This window comes from Arachis stenosperma, chromosome 6 (genome assembly GCF_014773155.1).
Source record: "Arachis stenosperma cultivar V10309 chromosome 6, arast.V10309.gnm1.PFL2, whole genome shotgun sequence".
Lineage (NCBI taxonomy): Eukaryota > Viridiplantae > Streptophyta > Magnoliopsida > Fabales > Fabaceae > Arachis > Arachis stenosperma.
In genome coordinates this window covers 19,607,987-19,635,822 of record NC_080382.1, presented here as the reverse complement: position 1 = coordinate 19,635,822, position 27,836 = coordinate 19,607,987, and the positions used below count along the sequence as shown (strand labels likewise).

At 35.5% G+C, this 27,836-nt stretch overlaps 2 protein-coding genes, 1 non-coding gene and 1 pseudogene across 3 annotated transcripts; 1 reads left to right on the top strand and 3 right to left on the bottom strand.

The window, feature by feature from the left end:
- Positions 1 to 3,094: 3,094 nt before the first annotated feature.
- Positions 3,095 to 3,697, bottom strand: LOC130933820 (transcriptional regulator SUPERMAN-like). Its single transcript, XM_057863427.1, has one exon. The coding sequence runs from the start codon at positions 3,695 to 3,697 to the stop codon at positions 3,095 to 3,097; it is 603 nt and encodes a 200-aa protein (XP_057719410.1).
- A 2,960-nt stretch (positions 3,698 to 6,657) lies between these two features.
- LOC130936408 (F-box/kelch-repeat protein OR23) lies at positions 6,658 to 9,824 on the top strand. The gene is made up of 2 exons (XM_057866474.1): positions 6,658 to 7,762; positions 9,250 to 9,824. Exons 1-2 carry the CDS (start codon positions 6,795 to 6,797, stop codon positions 9,539 to 9,541), a joined length of 1,260 nt encoding a protein of 419 aa, XP_057722457.1. The 5' UTR covers positions 6,658 to 6,794; the 3' UTR covers positions 9,542 to 9,824.
- Positions 9,825 to 19,447: 9,623 nt separating this feature from the next.
- TRNAT-AGU (transfer RNA threonine (anticodon AGU)) lies at positions 19,448 to 19,521 on the bottom strand. The gene has a single exon. It is a non-coding gene; the product is annotated as a tRNA-Thr (tRNA).
- Positions 19,522 to 22,460: 2,939 nt separating this feature from the next.
- Positions 22,461 to 26,912, bottom strand: LOC130933819 (cold-responsive protein kinase 1-like; annotated as a pseudogene).
- Between the last annotated feature and the right edge of the window lie 924 nt (positions 26,913 to 27,836).

Below are 27,836 nucleotides of genomic sequence, written 5' to 3'. Positions count from 1 at the left end.
AATGATGATATCTGCCCATATGTTTTCATAAAGAAAACTACATCTAGGTTCATTATAATTGCTGTGTACGTTGATGATTTAAATATCATTGGGACTCCTGAAGAGATTCCAACAATTATAAAAACTCTAAAAGAAGAGTTTGAGATGAAAGATCTTGGAAAGACTAAGTTTTGTCTCGGCCTACAGATCGAGCATATAAAAGGTGGAATCTTTATTCATCAAACAACATACACAGAAAAGATCTTGAAAAGATTTTATATGAATAAGTCACATCCATTAAGTACCCCAATGATCGTAAGATCTTTGGATGTGGAAAAGGATCAATTCCGTCCTAAAGAAGAAAATGAAGATATCCTTGGTCCTGAAGTACCATATCTTAGTGCCATTGGAGCGCTAATGTATCTTGCTAATAATATGTGACCTGACATATCATTCACGGTGAATTTACTAGCAAGGTATAGTTCCTCTCCAACCAGAAGACATTGGAGTGGAATCAAACAAATCTTTCGATATCTTCATGGGACGGTTGATATGGGATTGTTTTATCCCTACGGATCCAAGTCACAATTAGTTGGCTATGCAGATGCTGGATACTTGTCTGATCCACATAAAGGGAGATCTCAAACAGGATATCTGTTTACATATGGTGGAACAGCTATATCATGGAGATCCACGAAATAGACGATAGCAGCAACCTCCTCTAATCATGCTGAAATACTGGCGATTCATGAAGCTAGTCGCGAGTGTTTTTGGCTGAGGAGTCTGATTCAATATATTCTGTCATCATGTGGACTAATTAATCATAAGATAGCTCCAACTGTCTTGTTTGAAGATAATACAGCATGCATTGCTCAACTTAAAGGCGGATACATCAAAGGTGATAGAACTAAGCATATTTCTCCCAAATTCTTCTTCACCCATGATCTTCAAAATCAAGGGACGATTGATGTCCAACAGATCCGCTCAAGTGACAATCTGGCAAATTTATTCACAAAGTCACTCCCAAGATCTTCCTTTGAAAGATTGGTACATGAGATTGGGATGCGTCGATTTCGAGATATTAAATGATGTCGACAAGAGGGGGAGACTGTACTCTTTTTCCCTTGGTCAAGTTTTTTTCCCATTGGGTTTTTCTTGACAAGGTTTTTAATGAGGCAGTTCTCATCACAAAGGATATTGTACTCTTTTTCCTTCACTAAGGTTTTTCCCACAGGGTTTTCCTTTAGTAAGGTTTTAATGAGGTAATAATCTTAAATGGGCATCAAGGGGGAGTATTGTGATAAGAATGGGACGTGGATGCCCATTCCCATACAGAACTCACATTCTCAAAGAAGGAATAATAATTAATGAATGTTGAAATTGATCCTCCTCATACATGTATAAATAGAGGCCTTTGCCTCCGAGAAAAGTAAGCAAGTAATAAGAAATCTATTCCCTTTTTATGTTGCAATTAAATACTCTTCTCCTTATATTTCTACTACAATTCTTTCTCTTCTTTTATTTTATAAGTATTTTAAATTCTATTTTCTATTACTCTTTACATATAATATTAATAGCAATATTAATCATCTTTATTATATTGAGATAGTAACAATAAACAAATGCAATTCTCTCTCTTTATTTTTAATACTTCTTTCTATCTTTGTATATATATACACAATACAACATATAATATTATTATATATATATAAATATTATTGAGCTAATTATATTAATAATAGAGTCTTCTATTTATACATCTTTATTTTATATTTAATATATCTTTTTATTTATTTTACAACAAAACTACTATTTTTATTTATTATTTAACTAATAATAATACCCTAAAATCACTTGTTTAATTTGCCCTTTCCTAAAATATTTATAATCATGTTTATTTAATTAAATAAAATATGTGAATATAAATATTTTTCGAACACACCTTATATATATGTATAATTGGTGATTTCTCTCTCTATCTTGTTTGATCTGATTGACAGTTTATCTCTGAAAAAGACATAAAATTCATAACATGTTGAATGTCCCTCCTGAGTCCCCTGACATTTTCTGGGTGGTCTTCCTTTTCGTTCTACTCCTATATGTATATATATATATAGATACATATATTATTATGCTTACGTAATCTCATATAAGTTTGTTTCTGGCTGTATATATTTTTTGGTATCTGAACAAGAAGAGCACGGAGCTTTTCAAATTCAGCAAAGGCCATTCAATACCCCTTGCTAGCCTGCTTAACAAATGGTACTATAGATATGCAACTTATTCACAAGTCTTGGGAATATGCAACTTGCAAGTGTAAGTTAACGATTGATGAAAATTGAACAAGTTCAATCATAACATATATATGGGAGGCTTAATTGTGGAAGCTAATTATTATTATCTACTCGTGTTATATTATTTTATAGGAAATATATACCAAATATTCATATATGTATATATATATATATATTTGGTCAAAGGGAACAAGAAGTGTGTTTTGATTGTTTGTCAGAGGCGCTTAATTAGTTAAAGAAAATATTATATATATATATAATTTGTTTAATATTAAAAACAATTAATAAATTGTAAGAAAAGACATTATATTATAAAAATTTATATAATAGAGATGTATATAATAAAATGTATAAACCTCTTTTCTGGTTAGTTAATAGAGCATGAAGATAAGAATAATCTGACTATGCCAACTAATTGATGAGAACTATACAGCTAGCTAGCAATGTTGAAAATGTGATCAAGAATCCCCCAAATTTCATCAATGGCTACCCTTCAATTTCAATCAATCTGATCTCTTAGCTTGTCCATTACATCAAACAGCTACTACCGGATCAACACTCTAGTACATTATGCTCTAGAAATAATGTAGAAAAGAAGCTAAGGAAAGAAAGAAAATATAAGTAGCAAGATTGTCCGAGTTCCACAAGCCCAAGGAACTAGAAGAGACCACTCACTCAAAACTTTTTAGTTAATACTAATAATATATATGGGTTACTAAATTAAATAACTATGCTCCAAGTTTTTATTTTTTTTTTTAAATTGAAGGTGAAAAAGCATCCATAGTAGTGTGCTTATATAGAAATTAAAAACAATATATAGATCATTGGCCTAATCGAAGCTCCAAATCTAAGTTGTTAGTTGGGTGCTTAAGCAACCCTATTCCCAATTCCAAGGTGATGTTGTGGTTGTGCTCATCATCATCTTCCATTATAGAATTACTACTCCACCTTGCTGTGACTGTGGTGTTGTTACTGATCGTTTGAGGGGGAGGAAGAAGCTGTGATGTGATGAGTCTTGGTTTCTTATCGCAGCTACTTGTGGAAGCTGAAGGAGAATAAGAGCACAAAGTAATGGTACTAGGGCTATAATAAAGAGATGAAGAGGAAGGTATTATTGGGTTGTTCTTAGTATTGGGTTTCAGGATGCTGCTAGGGTTAGGTTTATTAGGTTTATCAGAAGAGGAAGAAAGCCATATTGATGATGATGATGATCTCAATCTTGCCCTATCTCTTCTATGAACATTCATGTGTCCACCCAATGCTTGTGCGGATTTGAACTCTCTCTTGCAAAAGCTACACCCATAGTTCCTCCCAGGCCATGATGATGAACAAATACTACTACGATGCTGCTCCTCCATTTCAAACCTTGTATTATTATTGTTATTCTTCTTCTTGTTTCTTGCCACATAATACTTCCCTTCCATGGACCTTCTCTCTTCTTATTTCACTCACATACTGTGTCAAGCAAAAACAATAAGAAAACGTGCATAAGAAGGAGATCAGATCGAGGATGAGAATTAATTAATTAGCTGATCCAGTTAAGAACTATATATATGTTCGATATTGAAGCTAACCTTTCACAGACGGATGCGTGCTAATGAGAGAGAAAGAGAAGTAGATCTGAGGAAGGGTACTGGTTGCTTAGTGAGCACTTAGCAAGTAGAAGAAATAATGGATGGAAAGCTGAATGTGTGAAAAAAGTGCTATATATTTCCCTTTTTATTTTTTTGTCTCAACCAGCATCTAACGTTAAAGCTATTTGCAGATAATACTTCTACCATTGCACTCAACTACTTCTTTATAACAGGCCCCATACTTTAGTGGTCTCCATGATATTTTATATATTTTCTGTTAGTATTAGTTTAATTTTAAATCTCGTAAATGCAATATATATGCTCATATCTATTTTATATAATAAATTTAGGTGAGGAAATTAAAGCTAACAAGCTTCATTATGCTCCCGTTAATATCTGAACTTTCTTAAAAAATCGCTTATAAAATAAAGTTATATATGATGTATCAGTCACCATCAATAAAATCTAATAGTCGTCGATCCATCACTAAATTTCAACAGAAAACAACTCACTGCACTCTCTCTCTCTCTCCTTTGTCATTTTATTTTCCTTTTCTTCTTTCTGGAAGTGGTGATGGGTCGTCGTCGTCGTCTTATTAAGTCTTGAATCCACAGCACTACCATGGTAATGCATACACTTAATTATTTCATACACTTATAATTTGTTACTGTAATAAGAGAATAGGTAATACTTAGTTACTTACACTATGTTGCATCTTGCATGTACTTAGAGAATAGTCAACGCTCGATCGAAATTGTTGTCATTTATGCTAGGTACACATTTAGCTGATAAAATGTCGCGGGTACAAATGTAACCACAAAAATCAATATTACGGGATCGATCTTCAGTAAAGAGAAGGCTAATTTTTTTTGTTATGGAAGTAGAAGTGATAATATACCTTAACATTGTAATTTTTGGTATTTTTTAAAATTGTGGAGGGTCTGATTTCTGTTAGGGCCGTCAAAATGGGCTAAACCCATCGGGCCAGCCCGTTTACCCGTTTAAATGGGCGGGCTTTGCCCCTAAAATTAAGCCCGTTTAAATTTCGGGCTAAACGGGCTGAACCCGATTAACCCGAAAAAATGACGGGTTAAACGGGCTAGCCCGCGGGCTAAACGGGTGGCCCGTTTAATTTTTTTTTTCATTTTTTTTTAAAGAAAGTAACACTTTTAGCTAATATTTTTTCCGATCCGACCCGAAAATCCGACCCATCAACTAAAAAAAAATTTTTTAAATGGTTTTTGACCTAAAAGTGGTATTTTTTGTCAAAATATTTTTCAAAAAATAAAATAAAATGATAAACGGGCTGGCCCGTTTAACCCATCGGGCTGACTATAAATGGTCCGGGCTAAAAAATTTTGGCCCGCGAATAAAGCGGGCTTAAATGGGCCAGCCCGTTTAACCCATGGGCTTAATGGGCTGGGCCTAAATGGGCCGGGCTAGCCCGTTTGACAGCCCTAATTTCTGTAACTCAAATTTTTTAATTTTTTTTTTACTACAAATCGGACGGTCCGATTTCTGTACTTTAAATTTTTTAATTTTTTTTATCATAAATCGAACGGTTCGATTTGTGTACTTCTAGAAATCGGAACGTCCGATTTCTGTACCTCTAATAAATCAGACGGTCCGATTTCTACTTTTCTTCTTAAACGATTCCACATTTGAGTATAACACTCTAGCAATCCACATTTAAAAAAAACACCACTACCCCTCCAATATTAAAAATAAAAAATTCTAAAGAGAAATGTGAATATTTTGATCAAGATTGATGACATCAGATGAAGCGTTTTATCCCGTTGACAAAAAATGAAAATGCTTTGCCCTCTGATTTTATTTTGGGCCTGAAATCTAGCTTCGATTCAATATGGTTTTGGTCTAACTGAACGTGAAGCCCAAACAGTCATCTATCCACGCCGACAAAGAGGTAGTGTCACTACCTGACCCAAAAAAAAAAAAAAGAGGTAGTGTCACTATACGAAATTACGAATATCCTTTCGTCCCAACAAAAAAAAAATACTATACTCATATAGTCATATGATCATATGCATGCTTCTACTTGGATGATCCAAAATTGGAGAAACACAGAAATTTTCTCTCCTTCTTTCTACCGGTGAATGCAGAAGAAATTATTATTCAATACACAAAATCTATTCTAAAGAGGCAGTCAATAAGACAGTCAAGAGTAGAGGTGCTTGTAGCTCGGTACCTTCCTCCTTGTGGATGGACAAAGCTAAATTCGGATGGGAAATTTTTCATGTTGAGAGTTTAAGCTAAAGAATTTAAAATTTAAGATAAATTTAATAATATTTTAAAAAATTACTGATGTTAACTTAAAAAAAATTAGTTTTTTAGCATTACTGTAATACCAATGATAATACGAGGATGTATTTTTTAATTTTGTGAATGTTTATTTTTCCGATATACTCCACTCGTGGAGTTTTTTTTTTTATATTAAAAAGAAAAGGCATATCAGTTATGAAATTATAGTAAAAGAGAACGTCAACAACTGCTTCACTTTACCTATTATCCTGTTTCACAATTTCATGCATAAAAGGAAAGGAAATAAAATTAAGAATAAATAAATTTTGAATCATTTTTCATGAACACATAAATTTTTACTAAAATTAACTATCCATAATTTTTTTGTAATAAAAAATTACGTACATGTAAAATTAATCGATAATTATTTAATAAATTTAATTAAACACATAGTTATGTGTCTATTTTCTGACAACGTCGTTTGTTTAAAGAAGAAACGAAAAGGTATTTGCCTTTTTCTTTATCGCTAAGATTTGTTTGACAAAGTAAATAGGAGAAGGAATACAACACATCAAACTCCTCAGCGTTGCCACATCAACGCACAGAGACACACCACAGTGAGTGAGTAAAATCCACAAAAAAGGAAAGGAAGGATATTAAAAATAATAACAAAAAAAAAGAAGAAGAAATGATCGATACTACTCCGGAATCGCCTCCTGGAGCGCGACAACCACCATCAACGGCGAGGGAGCAGCAATCCCTAACCCTAATCCCGGGCCTCCCGAACGATGTAGGATCCCTGATTCTGTCGATGGTGCCATACTCTCACCACGCGCGTATCAAGCAAACATGCAAGTCATGGAACCGCGTCCTCTCCTCGAAGCCTTTCTTCTCCACTTTCCTCCACCGCCGCCGCAACCACCTCCTCTGCATCTTCCCGCAGGACCCATCCATCGCTTCCCCCTTTCTCTTCGACCCGCAAAACCACGCATGGTGCCCTCTTCCACCCATGCCCTGCAACCCTCAGGTCTACGGTCTCTGCAACTTCGCCGCAGTCCCTCTCGGCCACCACCTCTACGTCCTCGGCGGATCCCTCTTCGACACGCGCTCTTTCCCTATCGACCGCCCTTCCCCTTCCTCCGCTACCTTTCGCCTCAGCCTCCGCGACTTCACGTGGCGTCCACGCGCCCCCATGCTCTCTCCGCGCGGCAGCTTCGCCTGCGCCGTGGTTCCGCGCTCTGGACAGATTCTTGTCGCCGGCGGAGGGTCTAGGCACACGATGTTTGCTGCTGCAGGGACGAGGATCCGCGCGGCGGAGCGATATGACGCGAGGAGGGACCGGTGGTATCCTATAGAAGGGCTGCCGGGGTTTCGAGCGGGCTGCGTTGGCTTTGTGAGCGGTGGAGGGAGGGAATTTTGGGCGATGGGAGGTTACGGTGCGTCGAGGACGATTTCGGGAGTGTTTCCGGTGGATGAGTATTATAGGGATGCGGCGGTGATGGAATTGGATGGTGATGGTGGTTGGAGAGAGGTTGGGGATATGTGGGGTGATGGGGAGAGAGTCAGGGCTGGGAAAATTGTTGTTGTTGAGAATGATGATGATGATAAGAGTGATTATCCAGGGGTTTACATGCTCGATGGAGATGAGATTTTGAGGTACTTTCTTTACTTCATTGTTTTCTGTTTTTATGATTGTTATGAATTATGATGAATCATAGGAATTGAATGGTAGTTTAGCTTCATAGAGTTGCTATCAGCAGTTATGATGTTTATGCTTCTGCATTACGTTAACTGACTTTGATGTTCATTATTAATTGAGATTTTATCTGTATAGTTGTATATTAATCAAATTATTGATGTGTGTATTGGCCATATATTTCGAAGGTATTGAGTATCAATGAATTGTTTCTTGCGACGAGTGTTTGGTTTTGGTTAGGTGACCACTAATAAACATACAAGGAAGACAGAACATCCAAACAATGTTGGTAGTTCTGTTGGGGAGAGGGAAGAACAGAGATGAGTGGGATTTATCCATCACCCTCCACCATGCCCAATTTAGGTAGAGCCTCCAAGCCCTTAAAATCATTAATAAGAATATTTGAATTGGTATTATTGAATCAGCGTTCCATTGGCAAATGGGGTGGTTAAGTATGTAAGGAAGATAAGAGTACCTGAGTTCTATTTTGCTAGCTTAGCCTGGGGGACGGGAACATGCAATAAAAGTATTGGGATTTGATGTTACTAATTTAACTCCATCTCATTTTCCCACTCCATACCTTGTAAGGGTATCTAGGGGCCACATATGGATCCTAAATTTCAGGGAACATGATAGAGATAGAGTATTTGATATGCTATTATTTTGATCTAGGTGCTAATATTGGAATAGGCTGGTTCACATACTAATGGAGGGACCCAACCCGTTTTGCTGCATTGTTGAAGTTTTGCTGATTAGGATTGGAAAAATACTATCTATTTAGGCTATTCACTAGGAAGAAGTTTAATGAGGGGTGATTGGTGATGATGGCCATCTCTGTTGAATGCAGTTAAGAAATTATTGATGGATTTCAAGGTTTCTTTCAAAACTATTTAACATTTAATAGTTCATCACTTAATTGACAATTTTTCACTTTGTGCCAATGATGGGAGATGTTCTTGCTTAACTGACCCCTTATTATGCAGTGGGAAATGTTCTTGCTATCTTCCCGCATATTTGAGTTTTCATTTATTCAAATATTTTTATTTTGATGATGGAATGAGTAGAAGCCTACCTAGTGGGATAAGGGTTTGTTGTTGTTGTTGATGGAATGAGCAGAAGAGAGTCTGTTATAAAATACTGCAAGATTCTTGTATGATTGCATTTATCAATTTGCCTTCTTATTGATCATGTGAAAGACTAGAAGTAGAATGCTTACCAATGCCTTGTCCCTCTTGTGTATTGTATTTTCATTCAAATACTGTACCCTAATGTATTTCCATGCCTCTGAGTTTGTTTCCTTCATTATTAATCTTTGTATTGCATGAGTTTGTTTCTTCCATGCAGCATTCTTGATGTCCGCTTGTGTACATGTTAATTACAGATCCAAAGCTTCTGAAGTTACAAATCTGTAACTGACTTTGTCCTTATTGATGAATACTCTTTGCAGATATGATATGTCAACAAATCGTTGGCTGTGTGAATCTCGTGTTCCAAGAAAAGCGCCGTACAACTCCTCGTTCGGTGTTGTAGTTGTAAATGGAGAGCTGTATGTACTGACACATTTATGCATCGTTGACATGACAGAAACACGAAGGTCCAGACAGCATAGGAGGGCTGGAACATTGTACATTCAAATTTACAATCCAAAAAAGAAGACATGGAGGTCTCTTGTCACAAAGTCACCTTTCAGTTATCCTATTGATATCAATACTACTGTATTGAGCTCAATTTGTCTGTGAGCTTTATGAACTGCACTGCATTACATCTTATTTGTATAGTTTATGAATCTCCACCAAATTGCTTGTGCATCACATCATTTGATCCACCTTGTTGCTTTTCTGGCGGCCTATTTGTATATTTATGTACCTAGTAGTAACATATTTAGTACAGGGATGGTTCTTCTGTCATACCATCTGTATTTGGATATATATGGGATATTGTATCATATATTACTGAATTGTGTTAACCCTGAGGTACAGACTATTTGTATCTAGTAAATAAATGAAATGGATGTATGTTTCAGATTGTTGCTTGACTTTATGATGTTCACTTCATGTTTTCATATTTTTTTTTGAGGGATCACAACACGTTATCCTCACATCGCGGCGTCATAATCATATTCATTAGAGGATATGTTGAGGTGAAAAATAAGTGTAAATTTCTCTACATTTCATAAATACAAGTTATTTTCTTGTAAGCATATATGTAACATTACCACCTTATCGTCAAGTGAAAATTATTGTACACCAGAAAACTACTCGGCAATACTTTGGGAAAAATGAAAGCCAACTAAAAAGGAATAGGTCTATGTGACTTTGTCAATGCTAAGTACCAATCTAAAATAGTAGATAAGTAGAGTATATGGGGCCGGTAATTATGGTAGCTAATTAGTTTTAGTAATACTTAAAAAATATTACTAAAATTAAAGTCATATTCTTTTATATATTAGTAACTTTTAAATCTTGTTAAAATTGTATAACCACCGAAATATGCATGCTCAATCTACTACCACAATTCACTGACATTGAATCATTCAAATTGTTGGTACACTTTTTAATTAAATGTTGCTAGTTAAGAGGCAAAAAGTTTACAACTGAAGACCCGAATGGAAATTCAAAGGATAACTAAGTTACATTATTCAAGTTTATCGATTTAATATTTATTATTTATATATGGAAAAAAAGAAAAGAAAGGAGGTTAGTTTTGGCCAAAACATATAGCTGCAATGGGTCAAAGAGGCAGAGCTCATTCAATTCTTGGGTTCTTTCTTCCTGAGTTCAATAGGTTTAGAACTTCCTATGTAGATGGATTGATGCGTGAGCATCTTATATATCTTTTCCTAGTGAATTTGCATCTAATTTGTTGAGTTTAATTTAGAATTAATTATATTTTAGCCACTATGGATGCTATTTTGAGTTTTGTGCAATTTTATTTATTTTAGGTAGCATTTCGGAGAGATTTGATAAAATTTCTGCAGAGAAAAAGAAGAAACCAAAGAGATGACCAGCGAAAACCGACGCGGACGCATGGCTCACGTGACCGCGCAGAATGGAGGAAAGCGCAATGACGCGATCGCGTGCCTGACGCGAACGCGTGGACTGGAATATGCACAAATGACGCGAACGCGTGGACGACGCGGACGCGTCACATGCGCGATCTGCAATATTACAAAAAACGCTGGGGGCAATTTTGGGCCACGTTTTGACCCAGTTCCAGCCCAGAAAACACAGATTAGAAGCTGCAGAATGGACAAATCAAGTGGTCCCCACCCATCAACTAAAGATCTGTTAATTAATTTAAATTTAAATTCAAATCTTATCTTTTAGGAAAACATATTATTTTTATTTTTAGAGAATTAGATTTTAAATTTATTAGGATTAATTATAAATAGGAACTCTGTACATTTAGACACACACAGAATTTTTACGACAATTCTTATTTTCTACTCTGAACCATGAGCAACTAATCCTCCATTGTTAAGGTTAGGAGCTCTGTCTATTTGTAATGGATTAATTCGTTTGATCTTTCTAATTTATTCCATGCTTTGATTTATATTTCAATAATTGTTTTCGCTCTTTATTTTATGAACATGGGTGGAACGGAAGTATGACCCATGTTCTGATTGAGTTCTTGTAAAACTTGGAAAAACTCTTTACTTGAACAACAGCTTGGAAACATATAATCCTAAATTTTAATTATTTGGATTTAATGGGATACGTGACATATAATCCCCTTATTTTTGGGTAATTAGAATTTTTGTGGCATATAAACTGAAAATTGATTTTTATTTTTTACCATCTAATTGGAATTAACTGACCAAGGAATTGGCAGTTAATGAATTTTAGAGGAGACTAAGAAGGTCTAAGAAATTAGGGCCTAGTCACATATAGTTTGCCATGAAATTATATCTTGCATGATTAAATTAGTTAGTAATAAAAATTAATCCGGAAAAAAATAGATAACTCTGAAACCTTAACTATTTTATACATATTTTATTCCCAACGCATTGCTGCTTTTGCTTTCTGGAAATCTAAGATTACTGTTTAATGCTTTTGAACTTCCAACACCCTTTTCTGCTTGCCTAACTAATCCTGTCAAACGCTATTGTTGCTTGATCCATCAATCCTCGTGGGATCGACCCTTACTCACGTAAGGTATTACTTGGTACGACCCGATGCACTTGCCGGTTAGTAAGTGTGGTTATAAAATCCGCATCAAGTTTTTGGCGCCGTTGCCGGGAATTGATTGTGATTAACAACTATTAGTTGTTTGATTGCTTAGATTAGGCGTTTATTTTTTAACTTTATTTAAATTTTATTTTAAATATTTTCAAAAAAAAAATTTAATTTTAATTTTTTTTATATTTTTTATTTCGCTATTTATTTATTTTTCCTTTTTTCCATTTTTTTTCCTTTCGTTTCCTGTTTCTTTTTTTTTTCTTTTTAAATTTTTTTCCTTTCTTTTAAAAAAAAAAATCCTTTCTTCCGTTTTTTTGTTCGTTTCGTTCCCTGTTTCTTTTTTTTATTTTACTTCTTTTTATTTTATTTTTTTCCCTTTTCAAAAAAAAAATTTACGTTCTTCTTTTTATTTTTTTTATTTTCAGTTTATTTTTTTTTTAAATTCAAAAAAAAAATATTTTCGAAATTTTTTATTTAAATAAATAGGACCAATATTTCTCTTAATTTCTGAAATTAAGTTTGGTGTTGACTATTTATTATTTTTCTTCTTTTTATTTTATTCAATATTTTTATCTCTTTACACAGGTTACCTCACTGGGAATTCTCTACAATCTGACGTAGAGATTCCCACTCTTTCTTGTTTTCTGTTTGTTTATGCGCAGGAACAGAGACAAAGAACATCTCTTAGACTTTGATCCTGAACCTGAAAGGACTTTCAGGCGGCGTTTACAAAAAGCAAGACTTTGCAAGGCTGCAGAATCCACTATGGCAAATAATAATGCTAATGCTAATGTGGTAAATCCGAATGGGGATGATCAACAGAGGAGAGTGCTTGGCTCTTATTCTGCCCCTACTGCGGATCTTTATGGAAAAAGTATTGTGGTGCCTCCTATAAATGCAAACAACTTTGAGTTGAAGCCACAATTGATCACCTTGGTGCAACAAAATTGCCAGTATCACGGACTTCCTCATGAAGATCCAAATCAGTTCATATCTGATTTTCTACAGATATGTGATACTGTGAAGACAAATGGAGTGAATCCAGAGGTATACAGACTCATACTTTTTCCGTTTGCCCTGAGGGATAAAGCAAAGCTATGGCTAGATTCCCAACCAAAGGAGAGTTTGGATACTTGGGACAAGGTTGTTACTGAGTTTCTCACAAAATTTTTCCCACCTAAGAAGCTGACTAAGCTTAGGTTGGAGGTTCAGACCTTCAGACAGAAGGATGGTGAAACTCTGTATGAAGCTTGGGAGAGATACAAGTTACTGACTAGGCAATGCCCTCCAGACATGTTCTCCAAATGGACCCAACTGGATATCTTTTATGAAGGCTTGGGTGAGATGTCCAAGATGAGCCTAGACACTTCTGCAGGCGGTTCATTGCACAAGAAGAAGACACCAGAGGAGACTATTGAGCTGATTGAATTGGTTGCTAGCAACCAATATTTATACTCATCTAACAGGAATCCTGTGAACTCTGAGAATCCTCAGAAGGGAGGCGTGTTGGAAGTAGAAGCTGTTAATGCTCTTCTTGCTCAGAACAAGCTGATGTCTTAGCAAATAAATCTACTTACTCAACAGATGGGTGGCATGCAAGTCTCAGCTATCAATACCCAAAATCCACCACAGGAAGTCTCTTACGACATGGCAGGTAATTTTGTGCAAAATGATAATTACGATTATGCTCAACCTTCTTTTGAACACGTGAATTACATGGGGAGTGGTTCTAGAAATCCCAATAATGACCCCTACTCTCAGACATACAATCAAGGATGGAGAAATCACCCAAATTTTGGGTGGAGAGACCAACCTCAGAGACCTTAGAATTTTAACAATAATTCCCAGAGCAGTTTCCAACAGAACAATGATTTGGAAGCAATATTGACAGGTTTTAGACAGGAAACCAGAGCATCCATCAAGAACCTGGAGATTCAAATGGGTTAAATAGCCACCAGAGTTAATGAAATTGATCAGAGGACTACTCATAGCCTTCCTAGTAACACAATTCCAAATCCAAGAGAGGAATACAAAGCTATCTCCGTGATAAGTGGACAAGTGGCAAGTACGGAAGCACAAGTAATGCAGGAAACCAGAGCCTCCATTAGAAATTTAGAGGTGCTAGTGGGCCAACTGAGCAAGCAAATACTTGAGAGGCCTGCAAGTACATTTCAAGGTGATACAGTGGTGAACCCAGAAGATGATTGCAAGGTTATTCAATTGAGAAGTGGTAAAGTAGCTGGCTCTGAGACCAAGGCCAATGAAGAGCTAGTTGAAAAGGAAGCTCCGGAAGAGAAGAAGGAAGAAGAAGAGCACGCCCCTCCAAAGCGTGCGGACAACCCTTTCCCAGACTCTCTTGACACTTATCCTACACTGCCAAAGGCTCCTGAATACAAGCCTAAGATGCCATATCTTCAGAGACTTCAAAAGGAGACCAAGGACAAGCAGTTCTCAAAGTTCTTGGAAATCTTCAGAAAGTTACAAATCAATATTCCTTTTGCTGAGGTCTTGGAGCAAATGCCTATCTATGTCAAGTTCATGAAGGAGCTGTTGTCAAAGAAAAAGCGTTTAAAGGGAGATGAGACAGTAGTCCTGACTAAGGAATGTAGTGTTGTAATTCAGAATAACTTGCCAAGGAAGATGCCAGATCCAGGGAGCTTTCAAATTCCATGCACCATTGGGAGCACAACCTTTGAGAAAGCCCTATGTGATCTGGGGGCAAGCATAAATCTAATGCCCCTATCTGTGATGAAGAAGCACAACCCACAAAGATAGCATTGCAGATGTCAGATAAATCTATGAAGCCTGCATACGGATTAGTGGAGAATATCTTGGTCAAAGTGGGTAAGTTCTTCCTCCCAGCAGACTTTGTGATTTTGGACACAGGGGAGGATGAGAATGCCTCTATAATTCTAGGAAGACCATTTCTAGCCACTGGAAGAGCTCTGATTGATGTAGAAGTGGGTGAATTAGTACTTAGAGTGCATAATGAGCAACTGGTCTTTCATGTCTTCAAAGATATACATCCAACAGGTGAAGAAGAGATGTGCATGCAGGCAGAGCTTATTGATCCAAACCTTCAAAAACCGCCTGATGATACACAGCAGGATCTGCAACTCAAACCTCCCTTGGTAACAGTCAATAAAATTCCTCCTGACATCAAACTTAAGTTTGGTGTTGGGAATGCATCATCTACCAAGGAAGAGGTTCCCAAAAAGAAGAAAGTACCAAGAGGATGGAGAAACAAAAAGATCCCCACTGAAGGTTTCTCCCCAGGAATGAAGGTAGTATTGACCAGCAATCCAGCATGGGTTTATACAGTAATCAGAATCCTCTCTCTGGAGCATATTGAGCTACGTTATGGAGACACAGGAAAGAAGTTCAAAGTAAGGGGTGAAGAGCTGAGCCCCTATGATCCTCCTCCTTAGAGGAGCTGACCGTCAAGCTAATGACGATAAAGAAGCGCTTGTCGGGAGGCAACCCGATAATTTCGTATCCTTAGCTATTTTTCATAATAGTAGTTTTCTTATTTAATTTTTATTAAGTTCTTTCTAATATTCTGACCATGCAGCTATCTTATCTCAGGAACCGAACACCTCAAGCTATTTTTCAAAAAAAAAAATGCACAGACGACGCGAAAGCGTCGCTGACGCGTTCGCGTCAGATGGATGTGTGTGAAAAATAAATTTGACAGAGAGTTGCGCGGGAGTGGCACGAGAATGGAGCCTTTCGTACAAACAAGCCCACGCGATCGCGTGCCCCACGCGTTCGCGTCGCTTGTAATTTTTTGCCATCCACGCAGCCGCGTCACCGACGCGGACGCGTGACCTGCGAAATCGATGTAAAAGATTGTTTGGGCAGAGAGTTGTGCTGGCTTGGGGCAAGAGTTGTGCTAAACGCACGGAATCGGTCACGTCGATTGCACAAATGGCCATCCACGCGTTAGCATGAACGACGCGATCGCGTCGTATGAAAATAGGCATCCCAAGCCATGCGAACAGAAAGTCGCGCGGGAACGCTGCTGGCTTCGCGCGAATAGCATAAAATTCAGGGCACGCGATCGCGTGCCTGACGCTTCCGCGTCATTTTGGGAAGGCGCGATCCACGCAAACGCGTGCCCCACGCGTTCGCGTCGCTTGCGCCACACTAGTTCGCCACCCAGTTTTCTTTTTCTCTCTCTCTCCCAATCCTAATTCTCTCTTATTCTTTTATCCTTTTATTTTTCTCTCCTCATAATACTTGTCTCTTCTATTTTCAGTTCTTATTTGCTTGAGGACAAGCAAACCTTTAAGTTTGGTATTGTTGGGCGCTGTGCTTATTGGTTTTCTAGCACAAAAGGGAGGCAAATAATCTTCATTAAGGAGCACAACCTGAAGAATAAAGCGACAGTTAGGATAACTAAGGTGGTTGAGTTCCTTTCATTTTTATTCCTCTTTTTTTTTCTATGTTATGTTCCGGTTTTCTGCTATTTTACTTTGTCTGTTTCATGATCTTTTATTAGTTAGAATCATAGGATTAGTTTTCTTTTAATTGCTTTAATGCTGAAAAGATGTTTCATGTACCACTCACTGAACTTGAATCTAAAAAGAAAAGAAAAAGAAGTGATGTATTGCATGAGAAATTGAGTTTAATTTTAAGAATAGTCTTATTTACTTAAATGTGGTGGTATTTTTTCCTGTGATTTTTTAATGCATGATATGAACAGTGCATATTTGAATTTGAATCAAGGGATGTTGATGTATAAAGAACAAGAATTTAGAGAATTATTATGACTTCTCTGAAATAAACAAAAATTTAATCCTTGAAGCAAAAGAAACAGCAAAAGAAAAAATCATTATATAAATAAATAAATAATAATAAAAGCAAGGTCCAAGGCTCTGAGCATCAATGACTAGGGAGGTCGAACATGATTAAAAGCTCAAAGAGTTGTTTCCCTAGTCATATGCTTGTGGTGTGATTGTGTCAAGTAATCCTTGAGACAGAACACTTAGAGTCGAGACCAAGTGCGTTTAACAGAGTATGCCAAAGGCTTTGAGCACCACTGTCTGGGAGTAACTGAAAGAAAAATCAGAAATCAAAGGGAGTTCCCCAGTTAAGTGCTTGTGGTGTTTTTGTGTTAAGTAACTCTTGAGACAAAACATTTAAAGTCACGGCTAGGCTCAAGGTGCAAAGCACCAAAGAAAAATAAATTAAAGTAAATGTTGCTGTGTTCAAGGATTAAACTGAAATGTAAAGATCAGAGAATTCATAATATTATCCGGATTCTAATTCCGAATGACATTAACATTCTTCTGATTCAAAGGAGAGTGAGATGCCAAACCTATTCAGGATTACAGTTATAAACCCCACTATAGAAAGAGACATAAGCTTAATCGAACTCTCATACTCATGCAAATTCGCATCATGCAAAAACTTGATGCGGATTTTATAACCCACACTTACTAACCGGCAAGTGCATCGGGTCGTATCAAGTAATACCTTACGTGAGTAAGGGTCGATCCCACGGGGATTGATGGATCAAGCAACAATAGCGTTTGACAGGATTAGTTAGGCAAGCAGAAAAGGGTGTTGGAAGTTCAAAAGCATTAAACAGTAATGTTAGATTTCCAGAAAGCAAAAGCAGCAATGCGTTGGGAATAAAATATGTATAAAATAGTTAAGGTTTCAGAGTTATCTATTTTTTTTTTGGATTAATTTTTATTACTAACTAATTTAATCATGCAAGATATAATTTCATGGCAAACTATATGTGACTAGGCCCTAATTCCTTAGACCTTCCTAGTCTCCTCTAAAATTCATTAACTGCCAATTCCTTGGTCAGTTAATTCCAATTAGAGGGTAAAAATCAATTTTCAGTTTATATGCCACAAAAATTCTAATTACCCAAAAATAAGGGGATTATATGTCACGTATCCCATTAAATCCAAATAATTAAAATTTAGGATTATATGTTTCCAAGCTGCTGTTTAAGTAAAGAGCTTTTCCAAGTTTTACAAGAACTCAATTAGAACATGGGTCATACTTCCGTTCCACCCATGTTCATAAAATAAAGAGCGAAAACAATTATTGAAATATAAATCAAAGCATGGAATAAATTAGAAAGATCAAACGAATTAATCCATTACAAATAGACAGAGCTCCTAACCTTAACAATGGAGGATTAGTTGCTCATGGTTCAGAGTAGAAAATAAGGATTGTCGTAAAAATTCTGTGTGTGTCTAAATGTACAGAGTTCCTATTTATAATTAATCCTAATAAATTTAAAATCTAATTCTCTAAAAATAAAAATAATATGTTTTCCTAAAAGATAAGATTTGAATTTAAATTTAAATTAATTAACAGATCTTCAGTTGATGGCTTGGGACCACTTGATTTGTCCATTCTGCAGCTTTTAATCTGTGTTTTCTGGGCTGGAACTGGGTCAAAACGTGGCCCAAAATTGCCCCCAGCGTTTTCTGTAATATTGCAGATCGCGCATGTGACGCGTCCGCGTCGTCCACGCGTTCACATCATTTGTGCATATTCCAGTCCACGCGTTCGCGTCAAGCACGCGATCGCGTCATTGCGCTTTCCTCCATTCTGCGCGGTCGCGTAAGCCATGCGTCCGCGTCAGTCTTCGCTGGTTATCTCTTTGGTTTCTTCTTTTTCTCTGCAGAAACTTTATCAAATCTCTCCGAATGCTACCTAAAATAAATAAAATTGCACAAAATTCAAAATAGCATCCATAGTGGCTAAAATATAATTAATTCTAAATTAAACTCAACAAATTAGATGCAAATTCACTAGGAAAAAATAGATAAGATACTCACGCATCATGCATCCGTTCCTTTGACATGTATAGTCAAGACTCAAGAATTAGATATTTGAAAAGTGAGGTTTCTTTCGGATCCAAGAGCCTTCTTTCTCCTTTCCTAAAAAATGGAGCACGAAGTAGAGTAAGTATATAAATATATTATAAAAAACGTGATACATTGCCTCTAAGTATTGCACGTTATATTATAGCAGCTCTTCCCTTTGAATTTATTTTTGGGTTTTCCACGTACCTGTATGTAGCAGCGCAGTCTAAGAAAACTGATCAAGTTAGACCAACAAGAATTTTTGTGACGTGATGTCATCACTAAATTAAACCTTGTAGTAGCCATCGCATATGACTCTCTATATGGCCGCGGAAATCTTCGTCTTGGATTATATTCTTAGTTACTTAGTTTAGTTCGTTCAAAAGTTACAAGTGACACTTCGCCAATTTCTTGACTTCAATTTACCAACTAAGGAAAAAGCAAAAAACCAGATTTCAAGTTAAAGTTTTAAAGAAGATGCTAATAAGTACAATTAAGTGATTAACTTAAATTGTAGGTAGAACAATAAAATGGATCTTATATAGACTGACGGACATATGCGCTAGACATTTTGTCTCAATAACAAGACATAATCAGAAAGTATGATCTTAAATTAAAATGTCGACAACATTGCTCTCGTTGAGAGTCGAACTCAAGACCTCCCGCTTACTAAACGGGTGCTCTAACCAACTGAGCTACGAGAGCAGATGCATATTATTTCATTAATAATAAAAAAAGTCCTTGTGAAAACTTTGACAAGGGTCTTCGCAATTTCGCATGATGCAAATTTGAATTATATATGTAATTCATTGCAGTTAATTTTATTTTTAACACAATAAAAAGACTTATGTTTATATTAATCAAAGAAGCATAATTTGATAAAGAGCATACTCACATGTAAACAAGTTGCTACCGAGTTGGTATTATGATTTATGAGCGAGTAAAAATATGTTTTATTGTATAATAAAATATATATACGATTTTGTTAAGTAAACAATGATTTTTATAAATAATATGAACAATATGCTCTAAAATTGACCCAATAAAGTAAAAAATACTTCATCCTTAAATTACCTCATAAACCTTAACATTAGGATAATTATTCGCACAACTAGTGAATTGAACATCCAATCATTGTTAACTGTGCATGAGTAAATCGAATCAAAAGGAATAATCATCTAATTAAGAATAATGAATATAATCATCTGTATACCTATTGAATTGAACATCCGACATATTCATTGTTCACATTGTTTAGTATTGTCATTGTTTCCATACTTTTTCATATAAAATATATGTTATTGGGTAGAAAAAAAAAATCTTTGTTACCACTTACCAATCACTTGGTTGGGAGAAACTTGTATACATCTAGTTTTTTAACTTCATGAAATATAAAAAAAAATATATTTAATATTTTTAAGAATAATTACTTTAGTCTCCGCGAAGCACCAACAGACATTTCATTTATGTTTATAGTTTTGTTTGACTTTAAATTTTTTATTACCGATTTTGATTAAATAAAATAGGAAAAGAGAAAGAAAAAGAAAGAATGTTACTTAGGTACTAATGATGCATAAATAAAATAAGTTAATAGTTGTGTAATAAATTAAACTACTTATGATAACACAACGTATAAACTCAATATTAAATATTTGAATTGGATTGAATTAGCTATTTGAATTTGATTTAAAGGCGAGAGTTCTCTGATCCATTGCTTTGTTGCGTGTAAGACGGTTTACTCATAGTTTAGTCATTGGAACTGTGAATTGCGTTTAGACTGTGTAGTGGTTAAAAAAACTGTTAGTTTGACTGAGCAAACGTGGTTTGACATTTATAAATTTGAAAACAAATTAGACGAATGAAATGCAATAATAACAATGCAGCATTCCTTGCGCACCAAACATGAAACCGAGTTCTTTTTTAATTTCGTGAATAAACATAACGCTTGTCGTGTATTGCATGTCAACGTGCCCTCTAATTAACTATAGCATAGTGATATATACTTACATGAAAAATTGCTGTTTTCATATTAAAGGAAATTGAGTTACATGATTTTTATTAGCTATACCTCATAACCCATGCATGTAATAAATTTATTATGGATAGTTTGTATTTGCGCGTGGAAATGGCCTACGGAGAAGTCACAAGTGATTTTCCAAGTTGAGAGTTGAGACTTGAAAACCCATTCCCTGGTCAACCTAGAAATTTCAAACTCTACGTTAGAATCAAAGACGCTGTAGCATACCCCTTGCATGCATCCTTCCTCTATTTATACCTTTAATTTGCAACAAATAAAACAGACATCACCATTTCATACACAAGCTCATTATATATGGCAGTATCTTTGTCTTGCATGATGAAGGCACTAGTGTTTAGAGTTATGCACCTGATGCTCATTGTTGTGCTAATTTTGATGGCTACTCCTCACTCGGGAGCAGCTTGCCGGCCGCTATTGGTGCGGCCGCAGTGGTCGAGGGAATTGGGACTGCTTTTCGAGTCTCTTCCGAATGGCGCTTCTCCTGGATCCGGTGGAGACAAAACTCATCCTTAACCACCCATCCCATCCTATGCATGCATCCGTCAATCACTACTTCGCGTCCCTGCATGCCTTGCCTAACAATACATTGGAAACTGTGCAATCGATTTCACGTGAAGTTGATAACTGAAAGCGGTTAGATATTTAATTGATTTGACTAAATTTTTATTTAACAGCTCTCAATTATCAACTTCACGTGAAGTCGACTACGCCTGAGTTTTCACTTATCTACTAACATACGGAATGGAGTAATTACGATACATCTCGCCTTTTTCCATTCTTTACAATTCTTTCTTTTTTTTGATGAATTCGATTTTCATCGCTGCTTTAATTTAAGCACGCAACAATAATGTATAATATATGTTCGAGGTCAATCTATAGCCCAAGCTAGCATGTGCTATGAATTATATATGATGATACTTGTGTAAATTAGAGGAAACTCTCAACAAATAAAGTTGTACCTAATTAACAGAAGCTCTTTGATGAACATGCATGATAAATTCCACAGGCCATCAAAATTTATTTTTTTGTCATTAATTAAGTATTAATATTAAAATATATGAGATGAAATATGTTGATGAATTATTAAACTAAAAGAATTATATACTAAAAAAATTAAATAATAACCAAAAACAATAATTCAGATGCCCCTATTTTGCACCTGAAGCTACATGCAATGAAACCTGAATCGACAATCAACCATGATGTAAGAAAAGAAAATCACCAGCCATAATCGTTCAGCTTGACCGCCATGCATATGCTTTTCATTTTGAAGGTTGAGAACAACATGCATCATATTAAAATGGACGCTACAAAACCCCAGCCGCTTTCATAATGGTTTTCAAATTTAATTAGGAGCTTCACAAAAATATATATTTCTAAAAGTTTATATCACATAATAAATAGTTTCATAACAAAAGTATTTTCAGAAGAATTTTGTTAGGTAAACTTTTGTAAATAATGTAAATAATCACTACAACAAACAAGGCTTTTCGCAACGGTCAAAAACCGTTGCCGTAGATTGAAAAACCGTTCCCAAAACTTTAGGCAACGCTTTGGCAACGGTTTTTGACCTGTGGTATATGCGGCTGTTGCCAATGCTCAAAGGCAACGGTTTTTTACCTAAGGCAACGGTAACAGAAAAACCGTTGCCACAGTTAGTGCCTAAGACAACGGTTTTGACGAAAAATTTTAAACAACGGTTTTGATCCGTTACTCAATAAGCAACGGTTTCGAACCGTTCCTATTAACATGACAACGGTTTAAAACCGTAACTGGATAGGCAACGGTTTTAAACTGTTGTCGTTTTATTATTCACATAGCCAACGGTTTTAAACCGTTACCGTTGGTGCCAAGTTTCGGCAACGGTTTTTGAACCGTTGCCAGTTTATAGCCATCTATGACAACGGTTTAAAAGCGTTACAGTTGAAATGGGTAAGGCCAGCAAGTCTATGCTCAAACTGCCACATTGTTTTGGTCCACCAATCGGAAGCAATTGAACAAAGAACTTGGAAGAAACCAATGGACTACTTATATTACACGATCAAACCAAAAGACACAAAAGTGTATATTGGAATAGCCTTATTAATTTGGATACAAAGAAAAAGAAAAATTCTCATTTCCTGTAAAACAATCTTACTATACATGACTAAAAAGAGAATGAACACTCGCGAAAAAAAAAAGAAGAACAAAGAAGACTTGATCAAAGAATGTTAGGGGTGACCAAACTAACGACCAACATTCATCATAGTAGTCAAAATGGAGCTTGGACTTGCAGCAAAGGTTGCTCCACTGTAACTTGTTGATTCCTTTGATGAGTGCATTGCTCCTTCTTGTTTCTTGATTCTAATGTTCCTAAGACCAGCAACAAAGCCAGGTTTGGAAATGCGAATGTCATTCATGTCAGTATTGTTGTTGGTCAACATCTCCACAACCTCTAACATTCTTGGCCTCAGCTTTGCTGTTTCTTGCACGCAAAGCAAGCCCACCTTCAAGAATCTAATCACCTCTTCCGCCGAAAAGTTCACATTAAGCATAGGATCCACCATTCTTATTAGGTTGTTCTCTTCATATGCTTTCCATGCCTACAAATTATATACACCTTTTTCACTTTGACCAGCTAGTGAAACAAGTTAATCCTATTTGACATCATATATTAATCTGAAAAGTGGGTGTACATCATGTACACAATTTAATTTGTTTATTCAATCAGATGCTTGCTTGTTTTATCCCTATTATTTGAATGACATAGCATTCTTATAATATTCTTAAATATTCCCCTAAGTTTTAATTATTAAATGATGTAAAATAGAGATAATTTTTAAAACGATCAGTATACCTTTTGTACGATGAAACGATCAGTATCTTGATAGGCATCCACAACTGGTAGACCACTAACAATTTGTAAAAGCAAAACTCTAAAACTATAAACATCTAATTTTCTTGTGAATCGTCCAGAACTAGCATATTCTGGTGCAAGATAACCCCTGCATAAGAAGAAAAGGAATGAAGTTAAAAGGATGTTAGATATGAAAAAGTGTTGTTGATGGTTAGTGTTACTAGTGACTTACAATGTCCCTGCTACTTTAGTACTAATATAAGACGTTTCGTCTCTTAAAAGTTTAGCTAAGCCAAAGTCAAAATCTTAGGCATAAAATTAGTATCAAGGAGTATGTTACTGGCTTTGATGTCTCTATGGACAACGTGAGGCCTAAGGTGTTGATGGAGATAGGTAAGGCCGTGAGCCACACCTGTGGAAACTTCCTTCCTTGCTTCCCACTTGAATCTCATCCTCCCTTCCTCCGAACGCAAACAGGTGTGGTAAAGACTATTGTTGTCCATGTACTCATACACCAAATATCTATAAGACAGTAAACAATAATATTAATAATAATGATGAAAGAAATAGAAAATAACAAATAGAAAATGCTAGCTGTAAAGAATGGTGCAAAGCAAAGAGCGAAGGATTAGAAGAATGAAATAGAAAATAACAAATAGAAAATGCTAGCTGTAAACAAGTAGCCGTTTGAACTTTGAAGAATAAAAGCAACAAATGTGGGACTGTGTTTAAGTCTATCTGTCTAACAATGACATCCTCCAAACCCCCATAATAATTATTATTTTGGATATAATCGGAATTAACATTTCATGAGAATTTCAGTTGTATTTTGTTGTTAATAAAAACCTTGCTTAAGGTTTGATTTTTGTGCATTATGATGAGTCAGCGTCTAGCAGTCACCTACCTATCAATCCTGATGGGTTGGAACTTCATTATTTGTTAACAACAAATTAAAGAAAAATATATTAGCTCAAATGAAATGATGCTGTTTTTGGTTTTCTGCTAAAGCTTAGCTTGCAATATGCTACATGCTTATAAAATTGACTTATCCATTGATATGCTTAAGAAAAGAAGAGCAGAAATTGGAGAAGCAGCATGCCAGATTGCCATTAAAACCAGTATTACATACATATGTTCAAAGGGGTCATCGATTGGAATTTGGTCATTGTAACCGCAAATCAAGAATGGGGAGCATCTATAAGCATCACATTTTCCATCAAATATTTAAAATAATAAATATTTATCCTGGTTAATTGAGGCATGTAGGAAGAAGAGCAGAATTTATGCTGATCTCTAAGTCAAATAGTTGGAATAAGCATGAAATTCCTCTGTTATCCCAGATGAAACCAACCAATATGAAAAGCAGTCCACAACTCACTCAAATAATAACATTATACAACAAGGCTAAAATAAACAAAGCAGATACAAGGAGTCCACAACACACTACTCGCAGATAATAAAATTCAAACCACAAGTACCCAGTCCAAATTCAAACCAAATTCAAACCAGAACAAAAGCTCAGTCAACATTCAACCCTCATCTTGCTCATGTTCACAAATATCACCACTTTTCACAGCTAACAAAAATATCCAACAACCAACAAGCCCTAACTAAGAAACAGAAAATCAGAGAAGGAGACTTACCACAGATGACAACCCACAAACGGCCAATGCAGCAAACCAGCAGCAGCGAAGCAACAGCAGCAGCCAAACAAAACACTGAAGCAGAAGCAGCAAGGTAGAAGCAGTGAACCAGAAGCAGAACAAGGGAGATCAAGGATAAGGTGGAGAAGCAGTGAAGCCTCGGAGAGGGGAGAAGCACCGACGCCGTGGAGAGGAGAGACTCAGCGACGCCGGGAAGAAGGAGGCAGCGACGATTCGGGAAGAACGCAGCGCAGCGACGATGATGGTGCGAGGATGGTGAGTTGCGATTTGGGGCTTCCTGGTGACTTGCGATGATGGTGCGATTTACGCCTTCATGGAGAGCTGTGGTGCAACGCGTCTCTGATTCTAATGGCTGGGTTAGGGTTCGGTCGGTGGAAGGAGGAAGAGCGTTCTTCGCTCTTTGCTGCGTTATTTCGAAGAGAAGATGAGGGCTTAGCTTTCTTATTACTTTAATTTCTTCAATTCGCTGTATTTCTTTATGAATTAGGGAAAAATTGTTATTTTAATTTTATTTCTTTATATTAATTTTTATTATATATTTATAATAAAAATATATAATATTTATTATAAATTTATTTTAGCTTTATGTGTTCAAAATATAATATTTTTTATATATTTATAATAATATATAATATTTATAATAAACTTATTTCAATTTTATTTTTCTAAAATAATATTTGTTATTTATTTATAGCAATAGATTTTGAGTATTTTATAAATTCAATATGTATAGAAAATATAATTTCAATTTATATAATTATCTGAAATTATTTTTATTAGTATTGTTTAATTTGTATAATTATTTAAATAATATTAGAAAATGGTTGTTTCATAAATAATTGTTGTAATGGTTGTAAAACCGTTCTTTAAAATAGTCAAAGAGAACGGTTTTATTTTGTTACTATAGCATAATGAAAAAATGAACTTCAACAGCAACACTGTAAAAACCGTTGTCTAAGATAATTTAATGGAACGGTTTTAAAGTGTAGCATTTCGGCAACGGTTTTAATGCGTTTCTTTTGTGCAATTCTTTAAACAACAATAAAAAACCGTTGCTTAAAGCCAACTCATGGTAACGGTTATAAAACCGTTCTTTAAAATAGTCAAACAGAACGGTTTTACTGTGTTGCTAGAAATTGATGAAAAATGAAATTCACCAGTAACACTTTAAAAAACCGTTGTCTAAACCTATTTAAGAGAACGGTTTTAAGGCGTTGCAAAATTTGGCGTTGCTAAAGGCCATATTTGTTGTAGTGAATGGACTCTAGAATTGATCTAATAAAGTAAAAAAATACTCCATTTCAAATTATCTCCTAAATCTTAATATTAGAATAACCATCTACATATCTAATGAATTGAACATCCAGCCATTGTTAATTGTGCATGAGTAAATCGAATAAAAAAAATAACTATCCAATTAAAAATAATGAACATAATCATTTGCATACCTATTGAATTGAATATCTAATATACTTATTGTTCACATTATTTAATATTCTATTCTCATTATCTACATATACTTTTCTTTTTCAAAATAACTAAAATTATATACTATCATTCTTTACACACGTTTTTTATGTCAAAAATAACTAAAATAAATTTCTGAATAGACTCTAAAAGGTATTGAGAGAGAGAGCAATCAGAATAATAGAAAATAAGATAATAAAAACTAAAAAGAGCGAAATAAAAGAAGAGAAGAAGGTGAAAAAATTGAGAAGCATACGAGATCAGAGTTGTGTGACTTGCTTAGTTAAGGCTTAATTTTTTGGTGACCGAACATAACACAAAGAAAAAAGACCTAAAAAAAAGATTAGTACTCTTTTTTAATAATAATGTCTAAATTATTAGGAGACAGTAACCATTCTAGATACACTTGCTTGTTTAAAACAGCAGTATTAGCCATTAAATCAGCCGTTCTGTTTGTTGTTCGCTGGATGAGCACTAAAATAGCTGTCCAATTGCGTTGGAGCATTTCTTTGATTTTGTCAAGCAGATCAGAGTCATTCCTAATCATGTTGGTTGTGCCTCGCGAAACAAGAAGAAACGCATCAAGATTACCAGTTTCACATATGACCTCTTTGCACTCGCAATTTCAAGTCATAACAAGCCCTCTTCAAATAGCATAAAACTCACAACAGAGAATACTAGAAAGAGGTATACTGGTAGAACAACTTTTTATCCAAATTTTCATGCTGTCTCTAATAATACATCCAAAGCCAGCTAATTGCTCATTTTCAAAAACGCTTGCATCGCAGTTCACTTTACAAACATTCATTGGAGGTGGTTCCCAGTTATATTTCAAAGAAGAAGAAATAATATGTTTTTGGTTGATAACAACATTAGAGAAATCTCGAGCAACATGTTTAACTAAGTGAATAATTTTCTCCTTACTCCATGGATCATATTGGTGGAAGATGTCATTGTTCCTATCCCTCCAAATCCACCAAAAGGCCGCTGCAAAGAGAAACTCATTTTTGTTGAG